Source organism: Talpa europaea (genome assembly GCF_964194135.1).
Source record: "Talpa europaea genome assembly, chromosome: 12".
Classification (NCBI taxonomy): domain Eukaryota; kingdom Metazoa; phylum Chordata; class Mammalia; order Eulipotyphla; family Talpidae; genus Talpa; species Talpa europaea.
Genome location: NC_140079.1, coordinates 80813815 through 80841036, shown reverse-complemented (window position 1 = coordinate 80841036; position 27222 = coordinate 80813815). Strand labels below are relative to the sequence as shown.

General features: G+C 52.7%; 2 protein-coding genes across 3 annotated transcripts; both read right to left on the bottom strand.

The window, feature by feature from the left end:
• Positions 1-45: 45 nt before the first annotated feature.
• Positions 46-14578, bottom strand: TFR2 (transferrin receptor 2; the record flags this gene model as incomplete). The annotated part of the gene is made up of 18 exons (XM_084248776.1): positions 14448-14578; positions 13985-14231; positions 13696-13882; positions 8411-8551; positions 8212-8323; positions 7969-8091; positions 7513-7629; positions 7248-7387; positions 6735-6898; positions 5889-6008; positions 5134-5216; positions 4989-5052; positions 4817-4884; positions 4657-4733; positions 4494-4578; positions 4186-4413; positions 3716-3856; positions 46-330 (listed from the first exon to the last, which is right to left on the bottom strand). Exons 1-18 carry the CDS (start codon positions 14478-14480, stop codon positions 46-48), a joined length of 2415 nt encoding a protein of 804 aa, XP_084104902.1. The 5' UTR covers positions 14481-14578.
• Positions 14579-15913: 1335 nt separating this feature from the next.
• Positions 15914-26876, bottom strand: ACTL6B (actin like 6B; the record flags this gene model as incomplete). 2 transcript variants are annotated; one of them, XM_084251039.1, is made up of 14 exons in its annotated part: positions 15914-16104; positions 18131-18217; positions 18419-18559; positions 18613-18693; positions 18786-18900; positions 19011-19072; positions 19247-19336; positions 20015-20121; positions 20190-20284; positions 20900-20997; positions 25537-25637; positions 25941-26106; positions 26309-26385; positions 26852-26876. In XM_084251039.1, the coding sequence occupies 14 exons, from the start codon at positions 26874-26876 to the stop codon at positions 16024-16026; spliced, it is 1326 nt and encodes a 441-aa protein (XP_084107165.1). In that variant the 3' UTR covers positions 15914-16023. The 2 variants fall into 2 exon arrangements, with proteins under 2 accessions (XP_084107165.1, XP_084107166.1); XM_084251040.1 differs by having other exon boundaries at positions 18419-18514.
• Positions 26877-27222: the final 346 nt, after the last annotated feature.

Below are 27222 nucleotides of genomic sequence, written 5' to 3'. Positions count from 1 at the left end.
GAGGCAGGGGTATATGGGGGTACCCCTACACACCCACATTGGACCTTAGAAGTTGTTATCGATGTTCCAGACATCCCCACTAAGGGCATTGGCTGCCCCCTGCAGTGTCCAGGTAAGCAGGGCCAGCTGGCGACGGAAGCGGCTCTCCTGGAAGCCCGGGCCAGGTGAGACCGCAGAGGAGGAAGCCTCAGGGTCCCTAGAGTTACCACCACGCAGCAGCCGCACGTGTTCAAGCAGGGCCCCTAGTGTGTGGTCCCCCTGGCCCAGGAAGATGTGGCGGAATGGAGAATCAGCGGGTGACACATACTGAGACAGGAAGTAGAACTCCACCTGTATGGAGAAGGGGAACAGGTCTGGGTGAGGCCTCTACCTCAGAGCAAAGGGCCTGAAGAGCAATTCCTAGTCTAGTTTGGGCTCTACAATAGTGTGTTTAACAATGTTGAGCCCTTCTTTATGACCCACCTCCCTTTGGCTACCCAATCAGGAAAGGTCATTTGGTGATGTCATCAGTAGCCAGGTAGGATGTTTGCTCCAATTGTATTTTGGGTCCCATCCCTTCAGTCACCTTAACTTTACCCACATTCCTCTTAGGAATTCAGTCTTCCCCATGTGCCAGACTCTCAGCCATGAAGGTGAGTGACAGTGGGGTGAGCACAGGTTTTGGGGTCAGATTGTGAGTTACTCCAAGCCTGTATCTAGGTCTCCCCAGACTTCCTCACCCATTCACTTCCCCCCATCCTAAGCCTCAAAGAACAGTCTGTTGTCTTGTTCCTCTTAATGCCACAGCTTTTAGCAACCTAGTCATTCTGCCCCACCTCCACCAGTGTCCACAGGCCAGAGCCAAAGGTCAAGCAGGCAGCCCAGCCCCAGTGAAGTGCCTGATTCTGACTCAGATGTTGTTACATCTTTACTGAGATGGCTTGTTCCTAGCTCAGTTCTCCCACCTCCTGTTCCTATCTGTGGGTGAACCCACAGTTGGACCTCTTCTCCTCTTTACCCACAATCCAGCAGTTTTCTGCCCTGGCTGTATATTAGAATCACTTGGGAAAAGTTTTTAAATTACCATTTCTCAGCACCTCCCCAGCAAAATCAGAAGCTTTAGGGGCCTCACACACTCATATCTTTTTAGGGCCAACATCTTTCATTCACAGAGACATCTAGACCCCTGGATTCAAGCAGGCCCTCATGGGGAGTTTCCAGTTCTACTCACCCAATCATCCTGCCCTCCAGCTTCTTCCCCCCCACCCCAGGGGGAGGGAGCACCTGGACACAGATACATAATATCTTCACCAATCTCTCCTGGAGCCTGGCCCTTTACCCACATTCCTCCTAGGAAACTATGGTGTTCCCCAGGTGCCAGCTTCTCAGACTTGAAGGTGAGTGAGAGTGGGGGGAGCAAAGGTCTTGGGGTCAGACTGCAAATTACTTAGCCTCTCTGGGCCTTAGTTCTGTGTACAATATTAGCAACCTCATAGGATTTTAGGAGAGTCCTATGGGGAACAAAATGAAGTAAGCCCCTAGCAAATGGTGGCCCTCAACACCCAGTCTGTCCTTGTTTCCTTCTAAATATCCTATCAGTCTGATCCCCTCACCCACAGTGGCACTTACTGCCATTTGCCACCCTCTGCCGGAATTCAGCCCTCACTAACTTCATTCTTTCTTCAGGTCATTCTTTCTTCATTCTTTCTTTGGCCATACTGTGGCCAAATTCTTCCTAAATTCCACTTTGTTCCCATCACCTGCCTGCTCAAAACCTTCCCTAATTTCCTTGATGCCCAAACCTGAAAACTTTAAGGCACTCAAGGCTCTTCACAGTTGATCCCTAGGCCACCATTTGGTGCTCTTCTTCCCTCCACTTCTCCATCAGTTCTCTGTTCAGGCTCTACTAGTCCACGCCCTGTTCCCTAGGACAGTCAGGCCTATTTCACTGTCACACCCTTGTTCTGGGTCTCCAACCAACCTGGAATGTCTTTTCTTTGCACCAACCTAAATTCTGTCTGAACTTCAAGACCCAAGTCACGGCCTAAAGCAAGGGTCAGCATTTGTTTTCTGCAAAAAGCCACATAGTAAATACTTTAGGTTTTGCAAGCCATCCTGTTCCTGATGCAACAACTGAATTTTGCTGTTGTAGCACAAAAGCAGCCACATACAATACAATAACCAATAAGCATGTCATGTTGCAATCAAATTTTATTTATTAAACAGGAGGCAGGAGACAAATTTGTCTTTCTGGCCATAGTTTACCAACCCCTGGTCTAGATCTACCAAGTTTCCTGGGTGGGCATGAGCCCTGTGTTTTGGGTCTGAAGTCCTGAACCTGAGACTTGTCCCTACTCTGCCCCTTACACACAGATGCCTTTTGTGTAGGGATGACTTTTAGGGGTAGGGATGGGAGGCAATTTCAGGGGTGGGGTGGGATGTCTATTTGTGCTCCTGAAGTCTGGCACAGCAGGGATTAAACGAAGATCTGTAAATGAGAATGAACCATGCCCATCTACTCCTACCACAGGGTCTTCCGTGTCTCAGTGAAGGGGACAAAGGCAAGAGGAGGAGAGGTCAGGAAGGGGTGGGGGGAGAGAAGGTAGTAAGGAGAGAGAATAAGAGGGAGCAGGAGAAAGGGCAAGGACAAAAAAGCAAAAGGGATAGGCTTGTGAATAGAAAGAATGGGTGATGCCAAGGGACAGGCAGAATGGGTGCATGAAGGAAAAAAAAACAAGGGAGAGGAAGAACGCCAGCTTACAGGGGGCACACAGACTTCCCAGACTGCGTGGGTACACAATGGGTTCCCCGTTCACCCTACATTCACTAATAATTTTGACTTGTAGACCTTGTCCCACACCCACAGTCCCTAGCCATGTATTTTCCAAGATCAGATGATTGCAGGGTTGAGTTGTTAGGATGAAGAAATGAAAGAGAGGCAGGTGAGCTGCGAAGTATTCAAAGCTAAGCAGTGACTGGTGAGGGAATAAGATCTTGATTAACTTCCACATGTACTTCCCCCAAGCAGCCTTTCTGTATTTCATCTATCTCATTACCAGAACACAGCTCTCCATGCTCTGCATTTCTTCTTTTTTTTTCTTTAATATTTATTTATTTATTTATACAAGCACTGGGTACAGTCAGAAGCGCGGGAGGGTGAGAGAATTCACCAGAGCCAGAGCGGGGAGCAGAGCAGGCAGAAGGACCGAAGTACACTGCTGAGGGGAGCAGCGGGCGGCAGGAGAGATCTGCGCGCCATGCGGGACCCTCCTCCGGTGGCCGGGGAGCAGCCGGGGATTGAACCGGCGTTGCAGAGGCTGCGGGCAGCTTCGCAACCCAGCGCTCAACCTCTGCGCCACCGGGGAGGCCCTGCTTTGCATTTAATAAGCTTTTTTCACCTCCTGGGTCATAAGCTTGCCTATGTTCTGCAGACCATCAGGGACATGGTTTTTCTCTCCGGGGGGGGGGGTATTTCTTAGGGGGGATATGTGCACCCCTCCCCGCATCCTCAGTTCTGCCACCCGTCGGCCGGTCGACTGTGGTCAACGGCCTTTCCCTTTCATCACTATGCAGGGCCTGTCTCAATGGTCCCTCCATCCCTGCCGGTCGGTGAAAGAGCGTCCCCAGCACAAGAGCCGGGTAGGGAGAAGCCGGGCAGGCAGCCCCAGGGCGCGGGGAGGCGGGCGGGGCGGGGCGGGGCGGGGCTGCGCGGCCGGGCCGGCGGGGCGGGGCTCACCCTCATGATGCGCACGTTGTACATGCGCATCAGCCTTTCGTCGCTGTCCTCGGAGCTGTAGATCTCCTTCCGCAGCTTCTCCGCCGCCCGGATGTAGTCTCCCCGCGCCGAGAACACCCACTGGAGGGTCAGTCCGCGGGCCTGAGGGCGGAGGTGCAGGCTGGGGCCGGCGGCAGGGGCTAGGACGCGGGCTTTGGCTGGGGGTGCAGGTGCTGGGGGACAGGGCCTGGCGGGAAGGGGAGGAAGAGGGGAACCCAAGGCTGGGAGCAGGGTGGAAAGGGAAGATGAAGACCCGGGCCTGGAGGTTGGAACAAATCCCTGGGGCTTGGGACAGCACCGGAGCTGGGCTCTAGGGGCTTAAGTGGCTGGGGGGTCAAGACCCAAGAGCTGGGGGAGGGGCTGGGCTGCGCTTTGAGGGGCGATGCCCACCCCCACCCCCAGTAGCAGGGAGCTCGGATGGCATCTTCGACCTTGAGATCCCCAGAGAACTCGTTGAGGCTGCCTATGTGCCTGAGGACCACGTCCCCATAGCCGCCGAAGTCGAGGGGCAGCAGGTGATCGTGGCTCAGTCGGATGAGGAGCTGCCCAGCGAGCTGGGCCACAGCCTGGGCCACAGCGGGTAGGCGGCCTCGCAGCACCCTGTGCAGGTTCTCATATGTGTCGTCTTTCGTGTGCAGGAACGGATATGCCTGGCCGTCCTGCGGGGACAGGGAATGGGGGGCTGGCGCTGGGCCCTGGTGCAGACCAGAGAGGGGCTGCTGCTGCCGGGCGGGCTCACCTCCTGGAAGGAGAACTCAACGGCAGGGACCCCTGCAAAGGCCGTGAAGGAATAGGCGCTGCTGTCCATGGGCAGTGGTCGGATCCTGAGGGTGGGCAGGTGGGAATGCTGTGTGGGTTCAGGTGCCCCCTCATCTCCAGCTTTCCTCCCCACCCCAACTTACACTTCAGCATCCCAGCTGTGATTGCCGAATACCACCTGCTCATAGAGGGTCTGCCCGCTATGGTTGGGAGAATCCACCTGGGGAGGATGGGACGACGACACTGGTCAGGCTCTGGCCCTCACCAGCTTCCCTTCACCCCTTCATCCCCTTGGGCTCTTGCCTGCTTCAGGATGTTCTCGATGAGGCTGATGAGAAGGGGGCTAGTCTTGGCATGGAATTTGTCATCTCCTGCGGAGAGGGTGGGGGAGGGATACCAGGTTCATGACCTGGCCTGAAGGCAGGGGTGTCCCTGAAAGGGCCCAGGGGATGGCAGATGGCACTGCCCTGCTCACCTAGCACTGCATTATCCAAGCTCACATAGACTACGGCTTTGAGGTGCAGCACACTCAGGTAGCCCTGTTGGTGAGGGACATGGAGTGTGGAACCACCCCTCCAGCTCTCCCCACTGATTGACACCTACCCAGGACCCCACATTACCTCCAGCCACTCCGTGGAGCCCACACTCCCAAAGTCACCTCCATCCCAGCTGATGAAAAGAAGACTTCTGCGGGGCTGGAAGCCTGGGGGCAGAGAGGATGGGCTCTGTTGGGGGTTAAGCAAGGCCACCTCTTTTTCTTCTTCCTTCCTGGGGTCTCTCCTTCCCTTTCACTACACGCCCATCCCAGCCCATCTCCCCTGGGTCTGTCTGGCTCAATTGTAATTGGGCTGGAGACTGTTTACATATGGAATCTCTTGCCTGCTCTTTACTCAGACCATGGGTGATTATTACTTTTATTTTTATTTTATTTTTTTTAAAGATTTATTTATTTATTTATACAAGCACTGGGTACAGTCAGAAGCGCGGGAGGGTGAGAGAATTCACCAGAGCCAGAGCGGGGAGCAGAACAGACAGACTGAAGTACACTGCTGAGGGGAGCAGCGGGCGGCAGGAGAGGTCTGAGTGCCATGTGGGACCCTCGCTCGGCAGCCGGGATCAAACCGACGCTGCAGAGGCTGTGGGCAGCTTCGCAACCCAGCTGTGCCACCAGGGAGGCCCTACTTTCATTTTTAGATGAGGAAATGGAGATAATAACTTGCCCAGGGCCACAAAGGTAGGACATGAGTGGCCAGGTTTGGAAGTCTGAATGGCCACCCTGCAGGCTGAGCTCCTAACTGCCTCTCTCCCCATGGCTCTCTCCCCTGGCTCTGTCATAGCCCCAGCTGCCTGGCCCAGGCCCTGCCCCTGACCTTACCATTGCTCACCATGGAAGAAAAGGTTCGAACCAGCTCCAGCAGTATGGCAGTCCCCACTGCTGATTTGGCTGCCCCTGGGCCCCACGAATCCCTCTGGGCCCCGATGACAACATAGTGATCTGGGGGAAGGGGGGATGTTTGAAAAGTGGGTGCTGGCCGAGCGGCACCACCATTTCTTCAGGCCTCCTCCATCAGTCTTCAGCCCCTCACATCTCTGCAACCCTAGCCCTTAAGCCTGCTGCCCCACAGGGAATAGTTCTCCCCTTGGCGCAGCCTGGAAGGCCTGCTCCTCCAGGAAGTGCCTGGAGTCATTCTGGACTCCATTACCTCAGCTGTCCTGATGGGTTTTATTCTTTTAAATCTTTCACATTCCTACCACAGGCATCCCAGCTGAGCCTCATTACAGGCCTCCCTGTGCCGCTCCCTTAATTCTTAAAGGAATGACACTCCAGCGTGCAAGAACCTGCTTTGATTCCCCACCTTTATGCACACCCAGCTATGCTGGAAAGTGTTTCCTATCCTAGTCTGACCTCCCTTTCATTCTAGAACATCACCCAGCAGGTGCTTGCTCACCTCCAGTGCTTGGGAGCTTACTGCTGGGCAGAACTCTGGGTGGTTGTGACAGTGGAGTCTCACTGCTACCCTCCCTCATCCCAGGTTACCTTGAACTTGCCAGCCTACCTCAGAGCTAGCCCCTGCCACACCCTTCACTTCAGTCAAAGCTGCCCTCCTCCCTGGGGCACCTCTCTCGCCCCCTCCTGGGCCCCCTGCTCCAGCCCCATCTCTTGCCAGGGCCATTACACAGCTCCTGCAGGCTGTTGGGGATGCCGGGCAAGCAAGCACACCTGGCTCTGAGCGGCCTTCGATGCAACCGAAGATGTTGCTGATGGGAGTAGAGACCCTGTGGTTGTTGACCATTAGGTGCAGGCCTGGCCCAGGGCCCAGGCGATAATGGGAGCCTGGTAGGTGCCCCTGCCATTCCTGGGGGGCCACAGGGCCTTTGAGCTTCCTAGAAAGAAGTGGAGCAGAGTTGGAAATGGCAGAGAGGCCCGGGCTGTAGAAGAGCCCAAAGACCCCTCTTCGCTCTTTCCTTCCACCCCCAGCCCTCCCTTGCTGCTTCTGCACCTTGCTCACCAGTCCTGCCTCGGGCATTTGTGCAGGTTGTGTACTGCTCAAGGGTGTCCAGGGAAGTGGGTATGAAATCCAGCTGGAGCTCTACCCACCAAATGGTGGGTCCTGGCAAGAAGCTGTGCTCACCCAGAATAAGGGCCAGTCTCCTAGTTCACCAAAAGGCACCTATAGGCTAGTGGCAGCCTACCCTTCCCTGCCCCCTCTCCTGACCGCCATATGCCCCTCACCTCAGCAGAAGGGATGCAATGTCTGCACTGATGGGCTGAGCGGGGATGCTAGGGAGGCCTGAGGACTGGACTGGAGGAAACTGGGTTTGATTGAAGGAAGGGAAGCCAGGTGTGTAGGGGTCTCCAGTTCCCAGGTGGACCTGTGGGGAGAGGGGTGCTGACAACGAAACTGTACGGGCTCTCAGGAATAGTGTGCCAGCCTCTTCCCAGACAGGAGATGGGGCCGGGGACCTGGGAAGGCACTGCCGCCTTCTTACAGACTCACGTGTCCATACACAGCCCGATGGCTGGACAGGCCTAGCTTGTGTGGGTCCTGGGAGAAGTCTGCAGGGTCAGGATATATGAGTACTCCTTGGGCCCCAAAGTCCTGGGCACTGGCCACCTGGGGAAGACAGTGGCTAATGGACTCCTTCGAGAGAAAACCAACTTGTAAGGGCAGGAGGAGCAAATGCAGGTGAAATAACGGCCTTAGACCTGCAACTGTGGGTACCACAGGGAGACTGTGGCAGGACTTCATTCCCTCCTGCAGTGCCTTGGCAGCCCTCAAACCTCATGGGACCCCACATGCCCTTATTTTTGTACTCCCCATCCCTCTCCTGATTTTGCTCCCCACCATTTTCTTATGATCCACGTGGTTCTCCTTTCTCTGACAGAGGATCTTAGGACTGCCCATCCCGCACCCTCCCCGCCCTTTTCCATTCCCCGGTTGTGGGATCTTCACCTTCTGGGCAAAGCTGATCACCCCCAGGCGCACCAGCAGGAGGCGCCCCGCCGGCTCCACGCCCCGGGCGCGCAGGTCCTGCAGGTCCTCTGGCCGCCCGTAGTGGGCGTACACCAGCTCGCCCTGGAGACGGGGAGCATAGTGAGGCGCACGCGACGTCGCTCCTCCACCACCAGGGAAGGGGGTCTGGCTGTCCCCCTCCCGCCCCCACCCCTTCCTGGGGGCTGAGCCCGAGGCGCGCACCGTGGCGTTGCCGGTGGCGCTGTAGGGACAGTAGACGTCGGGGTCCTCCAGCGGCAGCTGCTCCTCGAGCCTCCCGGCCTCACCGATCCAGTGCAGGGTATTGGGGCGAGCCCTGAGGGGTGGGGCTGTTGAGCGTGCACACCCCGCTCGCCGCGCGCGACCCGCCCCCCCAGTCTCGGCCCCGCCCCCACGCGCTCACGGGTCGGGGAACTGCAGCCCCACGTAGTGCGTGTCGGTCCACACGTGGTCCAGTTTCTGGCGAGACAGCGTGGCGCGGATGTCCCGGGCCAGAGAGGCCATCCCGGCGGAGCCGGCCACCCTTTCCCGAAGGCTGATCTGCCTAAGCGGGGAGAGATGGGGTTGGGGCACTGGAGGGGGAAGGCTGGGGAGGTGGAATCGAGCGCTGCCCAGAGCCGTGGGTGGCGAGGAACTCCTGTCTCTCCCTCACCCTGCCGGCACCACCCCTCCCATCACCACCAGGACTGCACCCTAGGGCCTCCAGGGCCTCCTGCTCGGCCATCCAGGCTCAGGCTACACTCACTGTTCTAGCTACCTCTTCCTCGCCTCATAAGTGCACTGACCTGTGCTTTGCCCCCACAGGAGAACACTTTTCTTACAAAGTATTCATTGGGCAAAAGTGGGGGACCCTCCATCTTCCACCTGGATCTCACAGAGACAACTTACACATGGGGGTCCCTTGTCTCTTTGGAAACCTCACCCTGATTTCCATAGTCACCACCTGACTGTTGAGTCTCTTGGCACTTGAACTCCCGATTCTTCCATCTCACCTCAACCACTACATGGCCTCCCTGTCACCTGGCTCCCCCTGTGCCCTGCCTCCTCAGTGCCATCACTGAATACCCACCCCTCTAGCTTAGCAGAAACTGAGCTTTCTTGGGCCTCCCCTGGTGGCGCAGCGGTTGAGCGCTGTGCTGGGAGGCTGCCCTCAGCCTCTGCAGCGCCAGTTCGATCCCCGGCCACCGGTGAGAGTCCCACCAAAAAAAAAAAAAAAAACACAACTGAGCTTTCTCTTGAGAGGTCAGGCCTCCTCTTGAAGAAGGTGACTTGGGTTCTCCCACCTCCTCGCCTGGAGTGGAGGCTACTGACTCCACTGTTCAAGTTCCTGACCATTTCTCCTCTGGTAAAACTCTTTGAGGCCCATGCCATCCAACCCTTTCCACCCACCCCCCTCCCCCAGTGCTATTATCTTCCAGTCAGTCGCTTGCTCTCTTTCATTGAGGACTTTGGCACCTGGCTTATTTTCCTCTCCACATCCATGGTGCCTCTGTACCCCATCAGAATCCACATGGATGATCCACCCAGTGTCAGTCACCATCCTGTCAGCTCACTGGGGCTACTGTTCTGTTACTATCCCTGATCTCACTGGCTTCCTCAGCACCATTCCTGTGCCCCCAGCCAGTCCCCTCCAGGGGCTCAGGTGTTTGGAACTGCACCTGTCAATGAATTCTTAATATCTGCGCAGCAGTAAGAAACAATAGACCTAGCGGCACACATTACTGTATAGACAGAGCTTGAAAACAGTGTTATGTGAAAAAAGTTTAAGTAAAAGCACACATTAGTGATGACTATACCTGCAGAATGAGCCTTGGAGTGTTTTTTCCCAATGTTGCTTAAATTTTAAAATGAACATTTTATACAATGTTTTGAAAAATCTACATAGTGCATAAAAAAATCTACATCGTGCATAAAACATGACAGCCACATGTGTATTTAAAGGCACACGCCCAACTTGTTAGGTGGGGTGCTCCTGGAGGAGGGGGTGGGGGGAAGTGTTCAGGGATAGGGAGGGAAAATTCAACAGGATGCCTTTTCACTGAGGATACTGTACTGTGGTCTCGGGAGTAGGATTGACTCCATTCCTTGCACTGGACCTTAAAAATACCCACCCACATCTGATCACAATAAACTCTTCAGTTTTCTCTCTCTTTCTTAGAATAAAATCCAGAAAACCTCATGTCACCAGAAGGCCCTTTATGACCTGAGCCACAAAGACCTCCTTTTACCTCTACTAATAGACTACCATCCTCCCACTTCGGAGCCTTTTTACAGCCTGAAATGCTTTTCCACCTTTTTGCCTGGCAAGCTGACTCACCACTCAGGTCTCAGCTAGCTCCAGGCTAACCCAGGTCCCCCTAGTTAGAGTCATTCCTCACACTCTTTACTTTTCCTTCAAGGCATTGATTCTAGTCATAATTATGTCATGAATGTAGTTAATAGTTTAGTGTTGATTTTCTTCCATAGACTGTAAGTTCCATGATGGTAAAGTCCAGACTGTTTTGTTCTCTGCTTTATCACCACCATCTGCTTAGCCCAGCACCTGCCACAACAGCAGATGTTCAAAATCTTTGTTGGACAAATGAATAAATGATGCATCAGAGCCACCCCCAAGCTGGCCATCCATTCTCCTGGCTATACCATGGATTTTGTCATTACCTGGAGCTCCATCTCCAGAATGCTTACCTATTGAAGATTTACCAGACACTAAGCACAAGGCACCGTGGTAGTGCCGGAGACTCCAATATCAATGAGACACAGTTCAGACAAAATTGAAAAGTTTCAGAATCTATTCTCTGCCTAAAGCTTTTCAGATTCCAACTTGCCCCCTTACCCTCATTATACCTGTTCTTCAACCCCATCAAACACTCCAGACTGTCCAGTTTCTCCAGGTCTCTGCTCCTGCCGGGCTTTCCTTCCTTCCCCATACAACCTAGAGTCATTGCTTGTTCTTTCACTGCTACACTCCTGCCTCCCTGCCCTTTGATGGCACCCACAGTGCCACACCCCAGCCCTAGACCTCTCAAACTGTCCACCTGCTCAGCCTGTATTCAGACTACCACATTCAAAAGCCCTACATTTAAAAAAAAATTTATCCATTTATGCATACAAGAACTGGGGTGTAGGCCAGAGGTGCAGGGGGTAGGAGGATTCACCAGAGAGAGTGGGGAACAGAACAGGCAGATCTACACTGCTCAGGGGAGCAGCAGGCAAGACAGAGAGGTCTGCTGCGCCATGTGGGTCAGCTCCCTGACTGGGGATCAAACTCATGCTGCAGAGGGGACAGCCCCACAGTGGTGAGACCTAAAACCTTGTGCCACCAGAGAGGCCCCAACCCTAAATTTTTAACTATAATTGATGTCACAAATTTAGGTCTTTTAGCAAGGCAAATCTAGTGTATCAAAAGACTAATAATAGACCTTAATCTTTAGCCTTGAGCTCATGCAGACAAGGAAATCTATTAATACAAACTACTGCATATACTAAAACTGGAAAAAGATTTAAAAACAAATTACTACATAAACATTAAGGAAGAAATATCATGTGATCATCATAGTACATTCTAGAAAATTTTTGAAAAACATTCTATACCTATTTATTCCTTTCCTGATCATCAAAAAAATTAAGTCTCAGGGCCTCCCTGGTGGTGCAAGGGATTAAGCACTACACTATGAAGTAATCCGCAGTCATTGCAGCATGAGTTCAATCCCCGGCCAGGGAGCAGTGGTGCAACAGACCTCTCCTGTCTCACCTGCTGCTCCCCTCAGCAGTGTGTTTCAGTCGATTAGCCTGTTCTGCTCCCCACTCTGTCTCTGGTGAATCCTCCCACCCCCCACATCTCTGGCCTGTACCCCAGCTCTTGTATGCATAAATAAATAAATCTCTAAAAAAATTTTTAAAAAAGTCTCAGTAAGCTAGGAATAGAAGGAAACTTCCTTCATTTGATTTTAAAAAGCTCTCCAGAGACTACAGGAAAGTTCACACTCGGTGACCAAGTATTATAAAAACATTCCTATTAAAATCAGGACACAGACAAAGATATCTACTGTCATCATTACCCAAATTCATGATCTCTCCAATGCAATAAGAACAGGACGATGAGTGGATTAAGAAGCCGTGACATATATCAATATAACGAATGGAATACTATGCAGCTATAGTATTGGCCATTTGGAACAACCTGGATAGAACTGGAGGGGATTATGCTAAACAAAATAAGTCAGAAGGAGAAAGACAAATACCAGATGTTTTCACTTATCGATGGAGTGTAAAGAAACAAAACAGGGATTAAAGACAGTGCAATCAAGCTATCTGCAGCCACTGCAACATGAGTTCGATCCCCTCCAGGGAGCTACCCACATGGCATAGCAGACCTCTCCTGTCTCGTCCGCTGCTCCCCTCGGCAGTGTATTTCAGTGGATTCGCCTGTTCTGCTCTCCACTCTGTCTCTAGTGAATCCTCTCACCTCAATACCTCTGGCCTACACCCCAGCTCTTGTATGCATAAATAAATAAATCTTAAAAAAAAAAAGAGGGCCCCCCTGGTGGTGTAAGGGGTTAAGATGCAGCCCATGAAGCTGTCGGCAGCCTCTGCAGCATGCGTTCTATTCCGCCTGGCCAGAGAGCTCACCACATGGCGCGGCAGACCTCTCCTGTCTCGCCCTCTGCTTCCCTCCCTCAGCAGTGTTTTCGGTCTGTCTGCCTATTCTGCTCCCCGCTCTGTGTCTGGTGAATCCTCTCACCCTCCTGTGCTTCTGGCCTGTACCCCAGTTCTTGTATAAATAAATAAATCTTTTAAAAAGATAAAGAGGTGTGATCCTCTACAGTGTTGTAAACCAATGTTTCCTCAATAAAAAATTTAAAATGAAAAAGACAGTTACAGGGCCTCCCTGGTGGCGCAGTGGTTGAGCACTGGGATGCGAAACTGCCCGCAGCCTCTGCAGCGCCAGTTCGATTCCCGGCTGCTTCCCGGCCACCGGAGGAGGGTCCCACATGGCGCGCAGACCTCTCCTGCCGCCCGCTGCTCCCCTCAGCAGTGTACTTCAGTCCTGCTGCCTGCTCTGCTTCCTGCTCTGGCTCTGGTGAATTCTCTCACCCTCCCACGCTTCTGACTGTACCCAGTGCTTGTATAAATAAATAAATAAATAACTCTTAAAAAAAAAAAGAAAAATACAGTTACAAATATTGAAAAGGAAGCCGTGAGTCTCCCACTCTATAGCTTAGATGATTATCTACTTAGAAAACCCAGAAGAATCCCCTGAAAAACTATCGAATTTGTTTGCTTGTTTTTCTGATTCCCTGAAAATGTTCATTCTCTGAGCTCCCAAGAGCTCCCCACTGCCATAGGTCACCATCTGAGTTCCTTGGCATGACACTCCAAACTTTCTGGGTGTATCCCACCTCATATCTGGATGCTAGAGCTCTTTGTTCCCATTGTCAGCTCCCACATGTCGCCAATGTGTCACCCTCAGTCTGAGCCTTTGAACCTCCTCTCCAAACTGCCTCCCTCTCTCAGCTCCAGATGCCTGCCACCCTCCCCAGACCACTGAACGGCGGGGGGGGGGGGGGGGGGGGGGAAGCAGGTGGAGGATTCAGAAGGGGGTGGGGGCTGAGGATAGGCAGAGGAGGAAGAGGCTGAGTCTGAAGTTGGTGAGGCTTCTGAGGCCTGGAGGGGCAGCTGGGTCCTTACCTGATGGCGTCCTCCAGGTAGCCCTCTCCCAGCAGCCGCAGGAACAGGGCCTGGAGGTCACTCCAGTACAAAGTGCTCTGCTGGGAGTCCAGGCCCACCTCATAGTTCACGTCCTCATTGACCACCAACACGTCACCCCCGCATGCCTGGCAGGACGCTCGGAAGGCCACGTAGCCCAGGAGGAAGGCTGGCGGGTGGCAAGATGGAGATTTTCCCTGTCCCTCTCTGGACCCCAGAAATCTCCCTCCAGCCCAGGCCCTTCACTGGGGGAAGGGGGCATGTCGCTCACCCCCAGTGAAGATCAGCAGGGCTGTCAGAACCAGATACGGGGCGGCCCTTCGTCCTGCTGTCACCCAGAGGCCAAGGTTTTGCCGCCCCGTTGTAGGATTCAGGGACTCAGGACCCTTCAGCTCCATGGGGCAGAAGCGGGCTGGTGGCTCAGCCCCCTCCTCCCAGTCTTCCTCCTCCAGGTGGCCCTGCTGGGTGCCTTCCACAGGCTTGTAGACTGTCTGGGAGGGTCGTGAGGACAGCCTTCGCTGTGGAGAGCACAACGGGTATGAGATGGGGGAAGAGGCTAGGGAATGGGAAGAATCTGGCAATAGAAGTGTTAGTAAATTCAGGTGCCACATGAGCACAAGGCAGGGGAGGGGGCCTGAGAGGCGTGCTGGAGAGGGCAGGGGAGGGCCAACCCTGGAGTTTGGGAGGAGGCTGGAGAGAAGGCCTAAAGTGTCCCCAAACCCACTCTGTCTTACCGCTCTCTGGAGTAGACCCCAAAGCTGCTCCATGCTTGTGCCTCCTCCTGAGCCCTGCGGGCTATCCCTCTAAGCAATGATAAACCGTTTGTGGGAGCCCCAGAGGGCCCCTTATCAGCCCTAGCAGGCAGCCTAAGCCCAAGCCCTTCCTTGTCCCCCTTCTTCTAAGGGTGGGGTGCAGTCCTGGCCTCAGTCCAGTCTCTGGGACATGGCCCACCAGCCCAGGCTAGAGGATGAGGGGCCAATCCCTCCCCAGTCCTGCTCCTGCCCCCTTCCTCCAAAACAATCAATTTTTTGACCTTGGGGCAGACTTTGACCTCCCAGTTACAGGCAGGGTTGGAGGAGGAGGGCTGATGACTGAGGAGGGCGGAGATAGGGATGCCCCTTCCCTCTCTTGCTTCCACCCTTCCAGTGTCCTCCAGACCCCTTCCTAAGCTCCCCGCTATGAACACCTCTGGCCCATACTCATCTGGCTTGCAGACCCCCAGTGCCCTCCCTGCTCCAGTGGGATCCTAAGCTGAAAGTGCCACAGTGTTGTGACCCCAGGTGGGGGAGGGGGCTTTGGTCTGGCCAAGTGGATGTTTGTCTTTTCAGGATCTGACTGAAAGGCCGTCTCAGTCTCTCTTGGCTGCCGGGGAGGAGCATGGATGAAAGCACATGATCAGGCAGGACCAGTGAGATCCTGGACAAGCCCCACCAGGATCAGTGAAGAGTGGTGGCCAGGTGCAGGCAGAGCTGGGTGTCCTTGGACAAATCACAGTCCTCCCTGGGCACGCACGCCTTTTTAGTCACCAAAGCAGTTAATCACACAGGTTTCTACCTCTTTTGGGTCTGGGATACGTCAAGGGCACAATCACTAAACTTCACCCACAATTTGAGGCAGGGGGCACGGGTCCCCGCCAAGGACTCCAGGACAAGAAGCTCCGGAATAAACGGGTCTCCCTGGCAAACCTCAGCTACTACCCAATCGGTACAGAAATTCTGAGATGCTGGGGTGCACCAGCGCCCCAGGCTCCACCCCCTTCTCCGTCACCTCCAAGAGCCAGGGCCTGAAGACAGCCCGGCGGCGCCCCCCACCAGAGCTGGCAGCCGGGGCGGCGTCCTCGGGCGCAGCCTTCCCGGAGGCCCGAGCCCGCCCAGGCCGCCCCTCCGGCCTCGTCTAGGCCCCGCCCCGCGGCCGCCCCGCCCCGCCGCCTCCCGCCCCGGCGCGGCCTTTAGCCGGGTCCTCGGCACGTTTTTGAAACCTGAGGCGTCCGCGGCCGCTGGGACTCTGCCCTCGCCCGCAGACCTTGCCCGGAGTCCACCCGGGGATCACGAATGGACGTAGGTTGGCCTCCCTTGCCTCCCTCCAAACTGGCCCCCACTGGCCCCAAGAAAACCAGACTTTTAATTTTTCTTAAAACATGTTTACTTCTTTCAACCCAGAAACATCACAATCTAAGGAGAATGGGGGGGTAAGATGGGGACAATGAGGGGTTGGGGGCGTCGACCTGCGGAGGCGGGGCCGGGGGAGCCCCATTCCCCCCGGCGCGGTCCTCCCCGTCGCCGCCGCGGCCGGTGTAGGCAGGGGGCGCCCTCAGGGGCACTTCCGCTCCACGCACTGCTTCCCGCCCTCCTCGTATTCCTGCTTGGAGATCCACATCTGCTGAAAAGTGCCCTGGTGGGAGAAACGACGTCGCCAGTCAGGGTGGTGCTGGAAGGAGCGGGACCAGCCTCCCCCCACCGTCCACCCTTGCAGGCTCAGCCGCGCGGGGACCCTCCTCCTGGGCCTCTCCAGGCTTCCCAGGCCCACATACCCGCCTACTCCTCCGCCCACCCCCAGCATCCTTCTGCGACCTCCGTTATTTCAGAGGCGAATGGTCTGGTTGATGATTCATTCATTCAACAAGTATTAGTAGAGCCCCCTCCCTCCCTACCTGGGACGGGTGTTCTCTGTTCGCAAGCTGGGTAGTAGAGCTGACAGCCCGGGCCCGCCAGCCGGTACCCCAGCACACACACACATTCCTCCTGCAGGTATCCTAGCACCACACTGCACTTTATAAACAGGCCCAGTCCATTTCCCAAGAAACGGCTCTCCTCTGGGCAGTCTTCCGCTCTGGTGCTCCTTCCCCACGCATACTTGAAACTTGCCTCTGAGGGTCTCTTGCACTGGGCAGCTCAGATTGTCCCTTCTCTTTCATGGTTGCACTGCCGCTGCCTGAAAGTTAGTGTCTGTGTTCCTGGTACTGTCCCTTTTTCTGTCCTGGGCAACAAAGCAGGCCTCCCTCGCTGACTGATCCACTCCCTGGATTCTGCTCATCCTCTGCAGCCCCACCCCTCCCTGTATCTCCTGTTTCCAGTACAGATCAGGGCGCTGAGTTCCAAAGCCAAATACCTAACTGGCTCATGGTACCTTCTTGTTGGACAGCTCTGCTCTAGCCTCTACCAGAAGGTAGCGTCCTGGACCTCCATCTTAATTCCTTCCCTCGCTTACCTCTTGTATCCAAACAGTATCCACATTCTGTCTGTTGGATCTCTAATAAAATTCCAGTTAGTTCCACCCCCTAAAAATCCACTCTTCTGTCAAACTCCGTCACAGTGGAGACCACAGCAGCCCTCTCCACTCCACGCTGTACTCTGCAAGTGAGCTTCCTAGTCAGACTTGAGGCGCTGGCTTACTGTCTTTGACCTTGGCTTTGCCCAACTTTCCCCATGGCCCCTCTCTGCCTCTTGAGTTCTTACTCTTCCCATGCATGTCAGCTTGAATGTTGCATCTTAGAGCCCTTAGGAACCCTTCAACTACATCAGATCCTGCCTTGAAGGAACACTCCCACACATTGTGGTGACTTCCTGTTTGCCTTGGCCTCTAGATTGTCCCTGCTCACGGAGGCAAGGTCTATGTGGGCTGCCTGTCCACATCCAGCACACAGGAAGCCACACAGTCAGTGTGCAGCTGACATACTCCCAGCTCCAAGCTAAGATCAGGATGTCAGCCTCCTGTCTTTCTGACCCTCATTTCTGTCTCCTTGGGGGTTCCTCCTTTAGTGATTGTTCTTGTCTTTTCATGGCCCTCCTGTCCCCTCTGTGCAACTGACACCCTCCAGATGCAATTTGAAGTTCCAGCTGCCTACTTGACATCTAGCATCTGCTTCAGCAGAAGTTTCCGACTGAACTCTCCACCTACTACCATGGAACCAACCTTGCCTATCTCCTTTTCTGTTTGTCCCCACTTTCTGTTTGCTCTCCCCACCCACACTGCTACCCACTCTGTGACTCCAGGACAAATAGAAAGAGCCTCCTTGCAAAGTCCCCATGCGTCCAATTCATACCCTGATCTCCAAAGACTCATGCCTGATAGTCTTCCCCAATGTGCCTGTGACTATCACGTGATCCCTTGCCCCAAGCCTTCATGCCTGCCTTGTGCTGAGTACAGTGGGTGCCTCTTCCTACACACAAGGCTATCCACAATCTCATCCCAACCAACCCCTCCAGCTTCTTATCCCCTTGCTCCCTGATTTGTGTTCTGGCAGAGTCTTCACCCTTCTGGGATTTCTGACAGCCCTTTCTCAAAAATAGATGTTTGTTGAATGAATGAATGAATGAATGAATGAATGAATGAATGAAGAGGCAGGCAAAATGGTGAGGACTATTTGGGTCTGCCCCTTTCCCACATTCAGCGTGGTGCTAGGCCCTTCCCCTCTCACCAGTGAGGCCAAGATGGAGCCCCCAATCCAGGGACTGAACTTGCGCTCCATAGTGCTGTTGCTGGCGATGAGCTTCAGTCGCATACTCTGGGGGGAAAGAGGGACTGGGGGAAGCAGACACCTGGGTTCTGGGAAGGGGCAGGTCTGGGGGTGGGCAAGACTGAGAAACCACAGGGAGAGGGTCTGCTCTGGTAACCAGAGCACTCAGTGTTTGGGAAGGAGGAAGGACTTGTACCCAAGGACTAGCCAGACTGAAGGCCAGGGCCCTGGTCGGGAGTGGGTTCCTACCGGTGGAGTCTTCTGGGAAAGCTCTCGATTGAGCCTGTCAGTGAAGCCCTGAAGCAGCGTGTTCCCACCGGTGACAATAACACTGCCGTACAGGCCCTGCGAGCAAGGAGGAGGCGTAAATGTGCAGGGAACAGCCTCCTCCTGTCTCCCCCTCTTTTTGAGCCCCTCTGCTGAGACGCAGGCTCAGGCCTTACCGGGCGAATGTCAATGTCACACATGCCAATGCTGGTGGTCACCACGTGGCCCACACCTAACATGGTATTCCCTGACAGGCCCTGTGGAGAAATGAGACCTGGGCTTTGGGCCTTCTGGCCCCTCCCCCCAGGCTCCTGTGATCCTTCCCAGCCTCTTCTACATCCAACCGAACCTTGACATTTGAGGGATCAAACAAGCCTTCAGGGATGCGGAGTCGCTCAGCGCCATAGTCTGTGTTGTAGCCGTTGGGCATCTCATAATGCACTGTGGGCATCTGTGCAGCCACCCTGCCCGGAAGGAGCAACACTCTGCCTGGGGTGCTTGCAAAGCACCAGAAAGCCCTTCTGAGCTCCAGGCCCGCCCTCATTCCCACCACTCAGCCGTGGACCTTACTCACTGCTCATCGTAGGGAGAGTCTGAGACCTGAAGCACGGAGGCCTGGAAGTCCTGGATCACCTCCTGAGAACCCAGGGAGGGTGCTGAGGGCCTCGCCTCCCTCAGCACCCCCCCAACCCCACCCCACCTATAGGGTCTCTGTCCCTTCGCTTGTACTCATGGCAGGGAATGAATGAATGAAATTTTGGGGCACCCTCTCCAGTGGAATGTTTTGGGGCACGCTCTCCAGTGCCTCACATTGCACATGTAGTTATGCCAGGACTTGGAAACTTGGGGTAACTTCTCTTTCTTCTTCCAGTTTGGGGGGGCGCCCTCCCGTACAGGCTCCTGTGGAAATACAGCCTCTGAGTACTCTTCTCCAGCCCACCCTGACCACACCTGCGTGCCTCACACTCTCTGACTCTGCAGCTAACAGGCACTGGTAGGTTGCACCCCTTCTCTGTGAGGGGCGAGGATGGGGAATGTCTGTCTGTGTGTGTGTGCGCGCATGCACGTGCATGCACCCAACGTGTAAAGTTCGTCTGATGGCCCCTAGTCCAAGAAAGCTGGGGCATGGGGAATATAATGGGAGGCCAGAACTTTCCAGAGACAGTTTTTAGGGTTTTTTCCTGAGCTGTGCTCCCTGTGGGGATCCAGGGCACACCCTTGCATGCAGAGTCTCGTTTAACACTCCTCTGTTACTCCACTTTACCGGGGAGGAAACTGAGGCTCAGGAGCTGCAGTCTCATGCATTAGGTGACACAGCTCTTACATGAAGAGGCAGACCTAGATCCTGAGTCTATTGGACCCCAGAACCCACCACATTGGCCTCACTTATCCTCCTAGCAGCTGGTTGTCTGACCTTGGCCATGTCCTTCAGTTTATCTGGATCTGATGCCGAGATTATAAATTAAGGGACTGGACCCATGGTCCTCTGGGGGGCCCTGCTGCTCACAGCTCTGATATCTGATGAGTCAGTGGGTAGATAATCATAGGTGAATGCTCAGGACTCCTCAGACACCCCACCTTGGCTGCAATCATGTAAGGTGGGATGATATCAATGGCCATTTCCTGGAAGAGCTCCCGGCACTGCATAGAAATGAAGTCCCCTGCCAGGGGTGACTTGACGATTCCTGGAAGGGGAGGGAGTGTCAGGGACTGGTCCACCCAAGGCACTCCCCATCCCCTGCCAAGGCCTGACCTTGCTGCAGGACGTAGCCATCATGCACGGGAATGGCTGTGGTGTGGGTGGCCCCACTGTCCAGCACCAGGCCTGTGGAACGTCCATTTGCAAAGCTGCCATGGGAGTGGCAGGTTAAAGAGAGAGCAACAGCAAGTTAGGGGCCTGGGAGCCAGGTCTGGTGTAGTTACTCTGCTCTCCAGGGCTCAGCCCATTCCAGGGTTTAGAACCCATCTATTAGAGAAAGGCTCCTGGGACCTTCCTCCTTTTCTGAATCACAACCTCTTCCTCTATTCCTTCCTGCTGCATGCCCAGACTCTCTTTATTCTTGATTCTGTCCCCGCCCTGAAAATAGGGTCCATGTTGTCCAGTGCCTTGCACAGGTTTCAATGCAAGACCAATCCTTAACAAAATAAATGCTGGTTGTTGTGTGGGGAGGAGACCCCTCAGTGTCATAGACCCTTCCCTCCTCTCGCTAGCTCCAGCCCCTGCTGTCCAGTTGGCTCGATTCTCTCTGTTTAGCCTAATCTGAAGAATGGGCAAGGGGCCACTCATTGGCCACCCTAGAGCCCACGGCATTGAACCCACAGGGCCCTCTGCACTGATGGAATTCAGGGAGGTATCTTCTCATCCATGACACTTATCTCCACTGAATCAGACTCAGTCTTCAATTCAACACACTGAGCGCCCCACCCTGGCCCTCCACCCAGGCCGAGCAACCCAGAGGATACGCAGTGAGCACAGCTGTCTTGCATAAGAAGAAGGCAGGAATGTTGTACTGCTCGAACATCAGCTCTGTCAGCTTCTCCCGCTTGGCCCGTGTGTTCCACTGGAGAGAAAGTGCAGGAGGGGAGGACTCAGAAGGGAGATGAACAGCCCCATGTACACACTCCCCCCACACAAACATATAACTTGTACTGTGGATAGAGGTCAGAGTGCTGGCCCACTAAGATCTCCAGAATATGAGGACTGTAAAGAATTTTAAAGTTCACAATCTAAGCCCAGCTGAAAGAACTCAAGAGAAGACTGACTTGCCCAGGAGAACACAGGTGGCTCTTGCTAGAGCTGGGTCAAGAGTAATCGTCTCTTGACTCCTGGTGCAGTGCTCTTTATTGAGCAAGACACACTTTGGGCTCCTCCATTATATCTGTTTTCCCCATTCTAATCATCTCAGAAAAGAAAGCTGGGGAAGATGATTTCTGGATGAAAATGATGGGTTAAATACAAACATCTAATTTTATTTCCTCCCAAGATCCTAGCAAAGGTATAACAAAGGGGCAACTTAAAAAGACATAAACCTATATGGATTAGGGAAATGCAAATAAAAACCACAATGAGATATCACTTCACAATAGGGCAGTTATAATAATTTTTAAAAAATTGTTAGAGAGTATGCGGAGAAACTAAAACCCTGTATGTTGCTAGTGGGAAGGTAAAATGATTCAGCCACTAGGAAAACAGCTGGCAGTTTCTTGAAAAGATAAACGTGGAATTACCATATGACCCATCAGTTCCATTCCTAGTTATATACTCGAAAGAATTGAAAACAGGTACTCCAACAAATCCTTGTACTCAACCATTCATAGCGGCACTACCCACAATAGCCAAAGGTGGAAACAGCCCAAATATCCATCAATGGATGAGTGAGAAAACAGATTGTGGTACACTCATACAATGGAACGTTATTCAAACACAAAGAATAAAATATAGACATATGCTACAATATGGATGAATCTTGAAAATAGGCTAGGAGAAAGAATACAGACACAAAAAGACACATATGATTTCATTTATATGAAAGATTCAGAAGAGATACATACATAGAGACTGAAGCAGATTGATGCCAAGGGCTAGAGACAGGGGGAGTGGAGAGAAATTGCTTAATGAAAATGCTTTTTTAGCAGGGGGAGTGTGATGAATGTTTGGGAACTAGATAGAGGTGATAGTTACACAACAATATGAATATATTAAATATCACTGAATTGTTAACATTCAAAAGAGTAATTTCACGTTATGTGAATTTGACTTCAAAAACAGATGTGAGAAAGAGAGCAAGGAATGATATGAAAGAAAAAAAAACAACATTTTGAAGGTTGATAGTTTAATGGCAAGAGACCTAACTTAGAGATTCAAGCATACTGACTCCAAAGCCAGTAGTGAAAAAACCTAGAACAACTGTGTTATACTGCAAAATCTTCAAAGGGATCAGGAATTGGTAGTTTGAGGTAACTCTGGAAGTGGAGGTGAAGGGAAAGCTAAAATAAGATTGCTTAAAGCTATTTAAGTAACAGATCCCTCAACTCACTCCCAATTCTATGTCCCTGGGTTATTGCGCACCTGACCCTATCAGAAGGCTGGAAGTTTATTCTCTGAGAGAGTGAAAATGTTGGTCTCTGAACTGGTGAGACCCTTGACACAGCTGGGAGTAAGGACATTGTATGTAGAACAGGGGCATTGAGTGATGCCAGGGATACTGAATGCTGAGACATCAGCTCTGTTCCCTCACATGACTCCCATAACGAGGGTGGCCAGGCCTGTCTTCAGGGTGGAAGTGTTCCCTGTGGGTTACATCAAAGATCTAATGATGTCGGTTATCAGATGTTACCCAACAGACATCCCAGTCAGATCATTCTATAGCAAAAATCACAATGAAAAGTCTCCTGCCCTATACAGCTACTAATCAGAGTTTTAGTTCTTGACTCCTAAAGATAAGCAGACATCCAAGATTTGCAGAAATCTGAGAAAAGCCTCTAAAATGAGACAGGTGTGGGCCTCCCTGGTGGCACAAGGGGTTAAGCACCGCACTATGAAGCAATCCGCAGCCTCTGCAGCACGAGTTTGATCCCCGGCCAGCCAGGGAGCAACCCACATGGCGAAGCAGATGTCTCCTGTCTCACCCTCTGCTCCCCTCAGCAGTGTATTTCAGTCAATCTGCCTGTTCTGTTCCCCACTCTGTCTCTGGTGGATCCTCTCACACCCTGCTCCCCCACATCTCTGGCCTGTGCCCCAGCTCTTGTATGCATAAATAAATCAATATAAAATGAGAGACAGGCGGGGCCTCCCCCGGTGGTGCAGCGGTTGAGCGCTGGGCTGTGAAGCGGCCTGCAGCCTCTGCAGCGCCGGTTCGATCCCCGCCCGCCGGGCGAGGGTCCCGCATGGTGCGCAGACCTCTCCTGCTGCCCGCTGCTCTCCTCAGCAGTGTACTTTGGTCCTTCTGCCTGCTCTGCTCCCTGCTGTGGCTCTGGTGAATTCTCTCCCCCTCCATGCTTCTGACTGTACCCAGTGTTTGTATAAATAAATAAATAAATCTTTTTTAAAAATAAATAAATAAAATGAGACAGGCGCCCAAAAAAGGCTGAATAAAAGCAACTTGGAAGAATGTAGATTATACAGGGAAATTAAAACATCCAAAAACAGAAACAAGACTAGTACCCTTAGTAAGATCACAGAATAGGATGCTCTAAAAAGTGGATTTCATAGAATAAAAAAGAAATGGAAATTAAAAATATAGGAACAGGGAGGATCTGCTTAATAGAAGAGTTGAAAAATAAAGCTGAACGAATATCTTGGAAATTAGAGGAAAAGATAAAGAGTTGAAAAACATGAGAGAAAGATTTAAAAATTAGGGGGCCAATTCAGGAAGTACAAAATCCAACAAGAGGATTTCCTAAACAAGAGAACATAAATAATTAATGAATAATTAAAATTACTGAATTTTTTCCACTGAATTAATAGAGATTTCCAGATTGAAGGGACATGCTGAATGTCTAAAGCAGTGACTGAAATAAATCAATAAAATATTGTGAAGTTAAATAATACTGAGGACAGAATTAAAATTCTATAAAAAATTTAGAAAAAGTTACATCAAAAGGTTTAGGAAATAGACTATTTCAGCCTTCTTGATGGCAACAACATATATTAAAAGACAATGGAATCGTCAAGATTCTGAAGAAAAATTATCCTCAGCCTGGAGCATTATACCTAGCTAAGCCTGCCCATCCAAAGTCTGACAAGCAAGGTCTCAATAATTTTATTTTCTATGACTTTTCTAAGCATTTACTGGAGGATGGGATCCATGAAAACCAGGGGATAAACCAAGAAACAGTCCTGAGATGCGGGAAACAGGAATTCTACTATAGGAGAAAAGAGAGGGATTCCCTAAAATGAAGGTGAAGGCAAATATCAGGATGATAATTCTGTCCTCTGTGGAAGGCAGCTTGTTCAAAGTGGAACAAATCAATGGGGATCCTGGAGAGATTTCTTAAAGAGGATTAAATTGAGAGAATATATAAAGGAATTTAATATCTTGAGAAAAATATCGATAATTGATAAATAATACAGGATCCCATTAAGTAGATAGAATGCTAAGCAAAATGAAAACCAAGGAAAGTTTCAAGTTGCAGGAAAAATTAAAAGTTGCCCAGGAAAAATAAACATAATTTATTGCCCTGATTAATAATAAGATTGTAATAACTGATTGTTGATCTTTAAAAAAATGAAATGAAAGCTGTACTTAAAGATGGGTGTTGTAGCATAAGTTGGGGGGAGAAAAGAAAGCTTAAAGTTAATTTTCTGTAGTGAGAAATCCATAGATGATGCCTTGAACTAAAAAAATGCACAAGAAGTAATTTAAGGATGATATTTAAAGATTTGGAAGGAAATAATCAAAAAAGATCCGCTAAGTTGAGCGCTGGGTTGCGAAGCTGCCCTCAGCCTCTGCAGCGCCGCCGGTTCCATCCCCGGCTGCTCCCCGGCCACCGGAGGAGGGTCCCACATGGTGCGCAGACCTCTCCTGCTGCCCGCTGCTCCCCTCAGCAGTGTCCTTCGGTCCTTCTGCCTGCTCTGCTCCCCGCTCTGCTCTGGTGAATTCTCTCACCCTCCCGCGCTTCTGACTGTACCCAGTGCATGTATAAACAAAACAAACAAACAAACAAATAAATAAATAAAACATGCCTCTATTAAAAAAAATTTAAAAAAAAAGATCCGCTAAAAGAGAAAAGAACAGTTGCCTCTAGAAAGGGGAAATGAATGGCAGTTTTTTCTCTTAATACACTTTACATAAAGCAGATTGATTACTGAGGTGTGGATATAGAATATGGATAAACACTTTAAGTTAAAAAGGTGAAAAAAAAGTTTTGGGGACAGGGCCAGTGTACAAAGCTGGTTGGGAAAAGGGGTGATAGATTGAGTAGGGGGAGGGAGGGAGGCAGGGAGACTAAACCCGGGAGCAAGGAAAGTGACTGCAGAGGATGAGAAAATCTGAAAAGCGAGGTGACTGAAGACAGTGGTTTGAGGGGAGAGGTGAATGGGAAGGGGAAAGGACGGACCTAATCGCAGACCAAAATGAGGGGCCCAGTGAGGCACTTACCGGGGCCTCGGACATGAGCACTGGGTGCAGGTTTGGCTCGGACTTGACATGTTTGCTGTATGTGTGGTCCAGGATGGCGCGGAAGCACTCCCAGTCCTCAACTTGGGCCAGGAGACCAGCATGGAGAAGGGAGGTGGGCAGGCAGGAATGGGTGGCAGGAAGGAAAGGAGGGAAGGAAACCAAGTTCAGGAGAGGGAGAATGAGACCAACTCAGGGGACTCTCCCCATTCACAGGAATCTGGTCAACCTCAGTTTGAAATCTTGCACTTGTGGGCAGCAGTGAGGAGATCCCTGGGACTTGAACAGATGCAAACAAGATTCTGTGGACGTGGGGTGCCATGTGCCAGGGAGTGGGCTGTGGGCTGTGTGTCTGTGTTAGGAGGAAGTGGGTAGGGCGCCCTTACTCATGCCATTCTTGAGGGGTGACATGACTTCCGCTCCATCCCGAGGCACATGCAGGGCGTTGGTGTCGATATGGAAGATCTTCCCTTTCTTCTCTTTCTCCCCCTCCAGCTCCAGCCCGCCCCCCTCCTCCGTGGCCAGCAGCCCCACCGTGGTGGGGAAGTCAGCCTGGAGGGGGGGAGTGGGCAGGGAGGGGGATCAACTTCTTGCCCTTGACCAGTCCCACAGCAAGGCCCTCAGCCCACCCTTGGGCTAATCCCACCTTCCAGCTCAGCAGAGCTTCTCTCTAGGCTATGAGAGCCCGGGATCACTGGGAAGCACGAAAGGAGTCCAGGGTCCCTAGGATTTGGGGAGGGGGCTGGAAGCTCACCTTGGGACAGTCCTCCCCTGCGTACCCAGCGCGGACTGAGAAGGAGCCAATGTCAAAGACCAGCGCCCCCACCTCATCTGTGCGGGGAAACAGGCATGTGAGGGACCTTTCCCAAACCCTTTCTCCCCTTGGAGATCTCCAAGAGTAGGTCCGGCCAGCGCCACAGTGTAGCCGCCTTCAGTGGGGACTGGGTCAGGCTGGGGCTTGGCCTGGAATCTGGGGTCTTGGAGCTGGGGTCAAGCCTCCAGGGTTCCTTTTTGATCAGAGGCCTTGTTTAAAGGCACTCTCCTTGCCGGGAAGGAAGGGGCCGATTGGAGGTGAGTTGCATGGTGGAGAGGTTGGGCCCAGTGCTCGCGAGCGTCCAGGGAGGACGAAAAGTAGGAGTGGCGCGGGACCCAAACGCAGGGCTGGACTCTTAAGAGCACCGAGGTAACAGGCCCCGGGGTGCCCAGAGCTTGGGTCGCGCGGATTCGGGGTGCAGGGCCGCGGGCGAGGCCGCGCGGGGCCTGGGAGCCCGGAGCCGGGAGTCGGAGGCTCGCTCACCTCCGCCGTAGACGCCCCCGCTCATAATGCCCTCTCGGCGCTGCTCGCGGCCCTTGGGCGGCGGCGGGATCAGCACCGAGGCAGCCGGACAGCTCCCGGGATCCCGGGCGGGGCGGGGCGCGAAGCGACCAATCAGGAGGCAGGATCCCCCACACACAATGGCTCCGCGGATTGGCTGCGAGGCAAGACAATAACCCTGCCGGGGGCTCCTGCTTTAAAGGGGCAGACCCCTCTTAGATGGCAGTGAGGGGTTTAGCAGGCGGAAAGCCAGGCCTTGGAGCCCTGCCCTTAGAGATAGAGCTGGAGTGCGAAAGAGATGGAGACCTTGTCCATCTGGAGAACAGGACTCTGCAGGGTGACTGAAGGGGCCC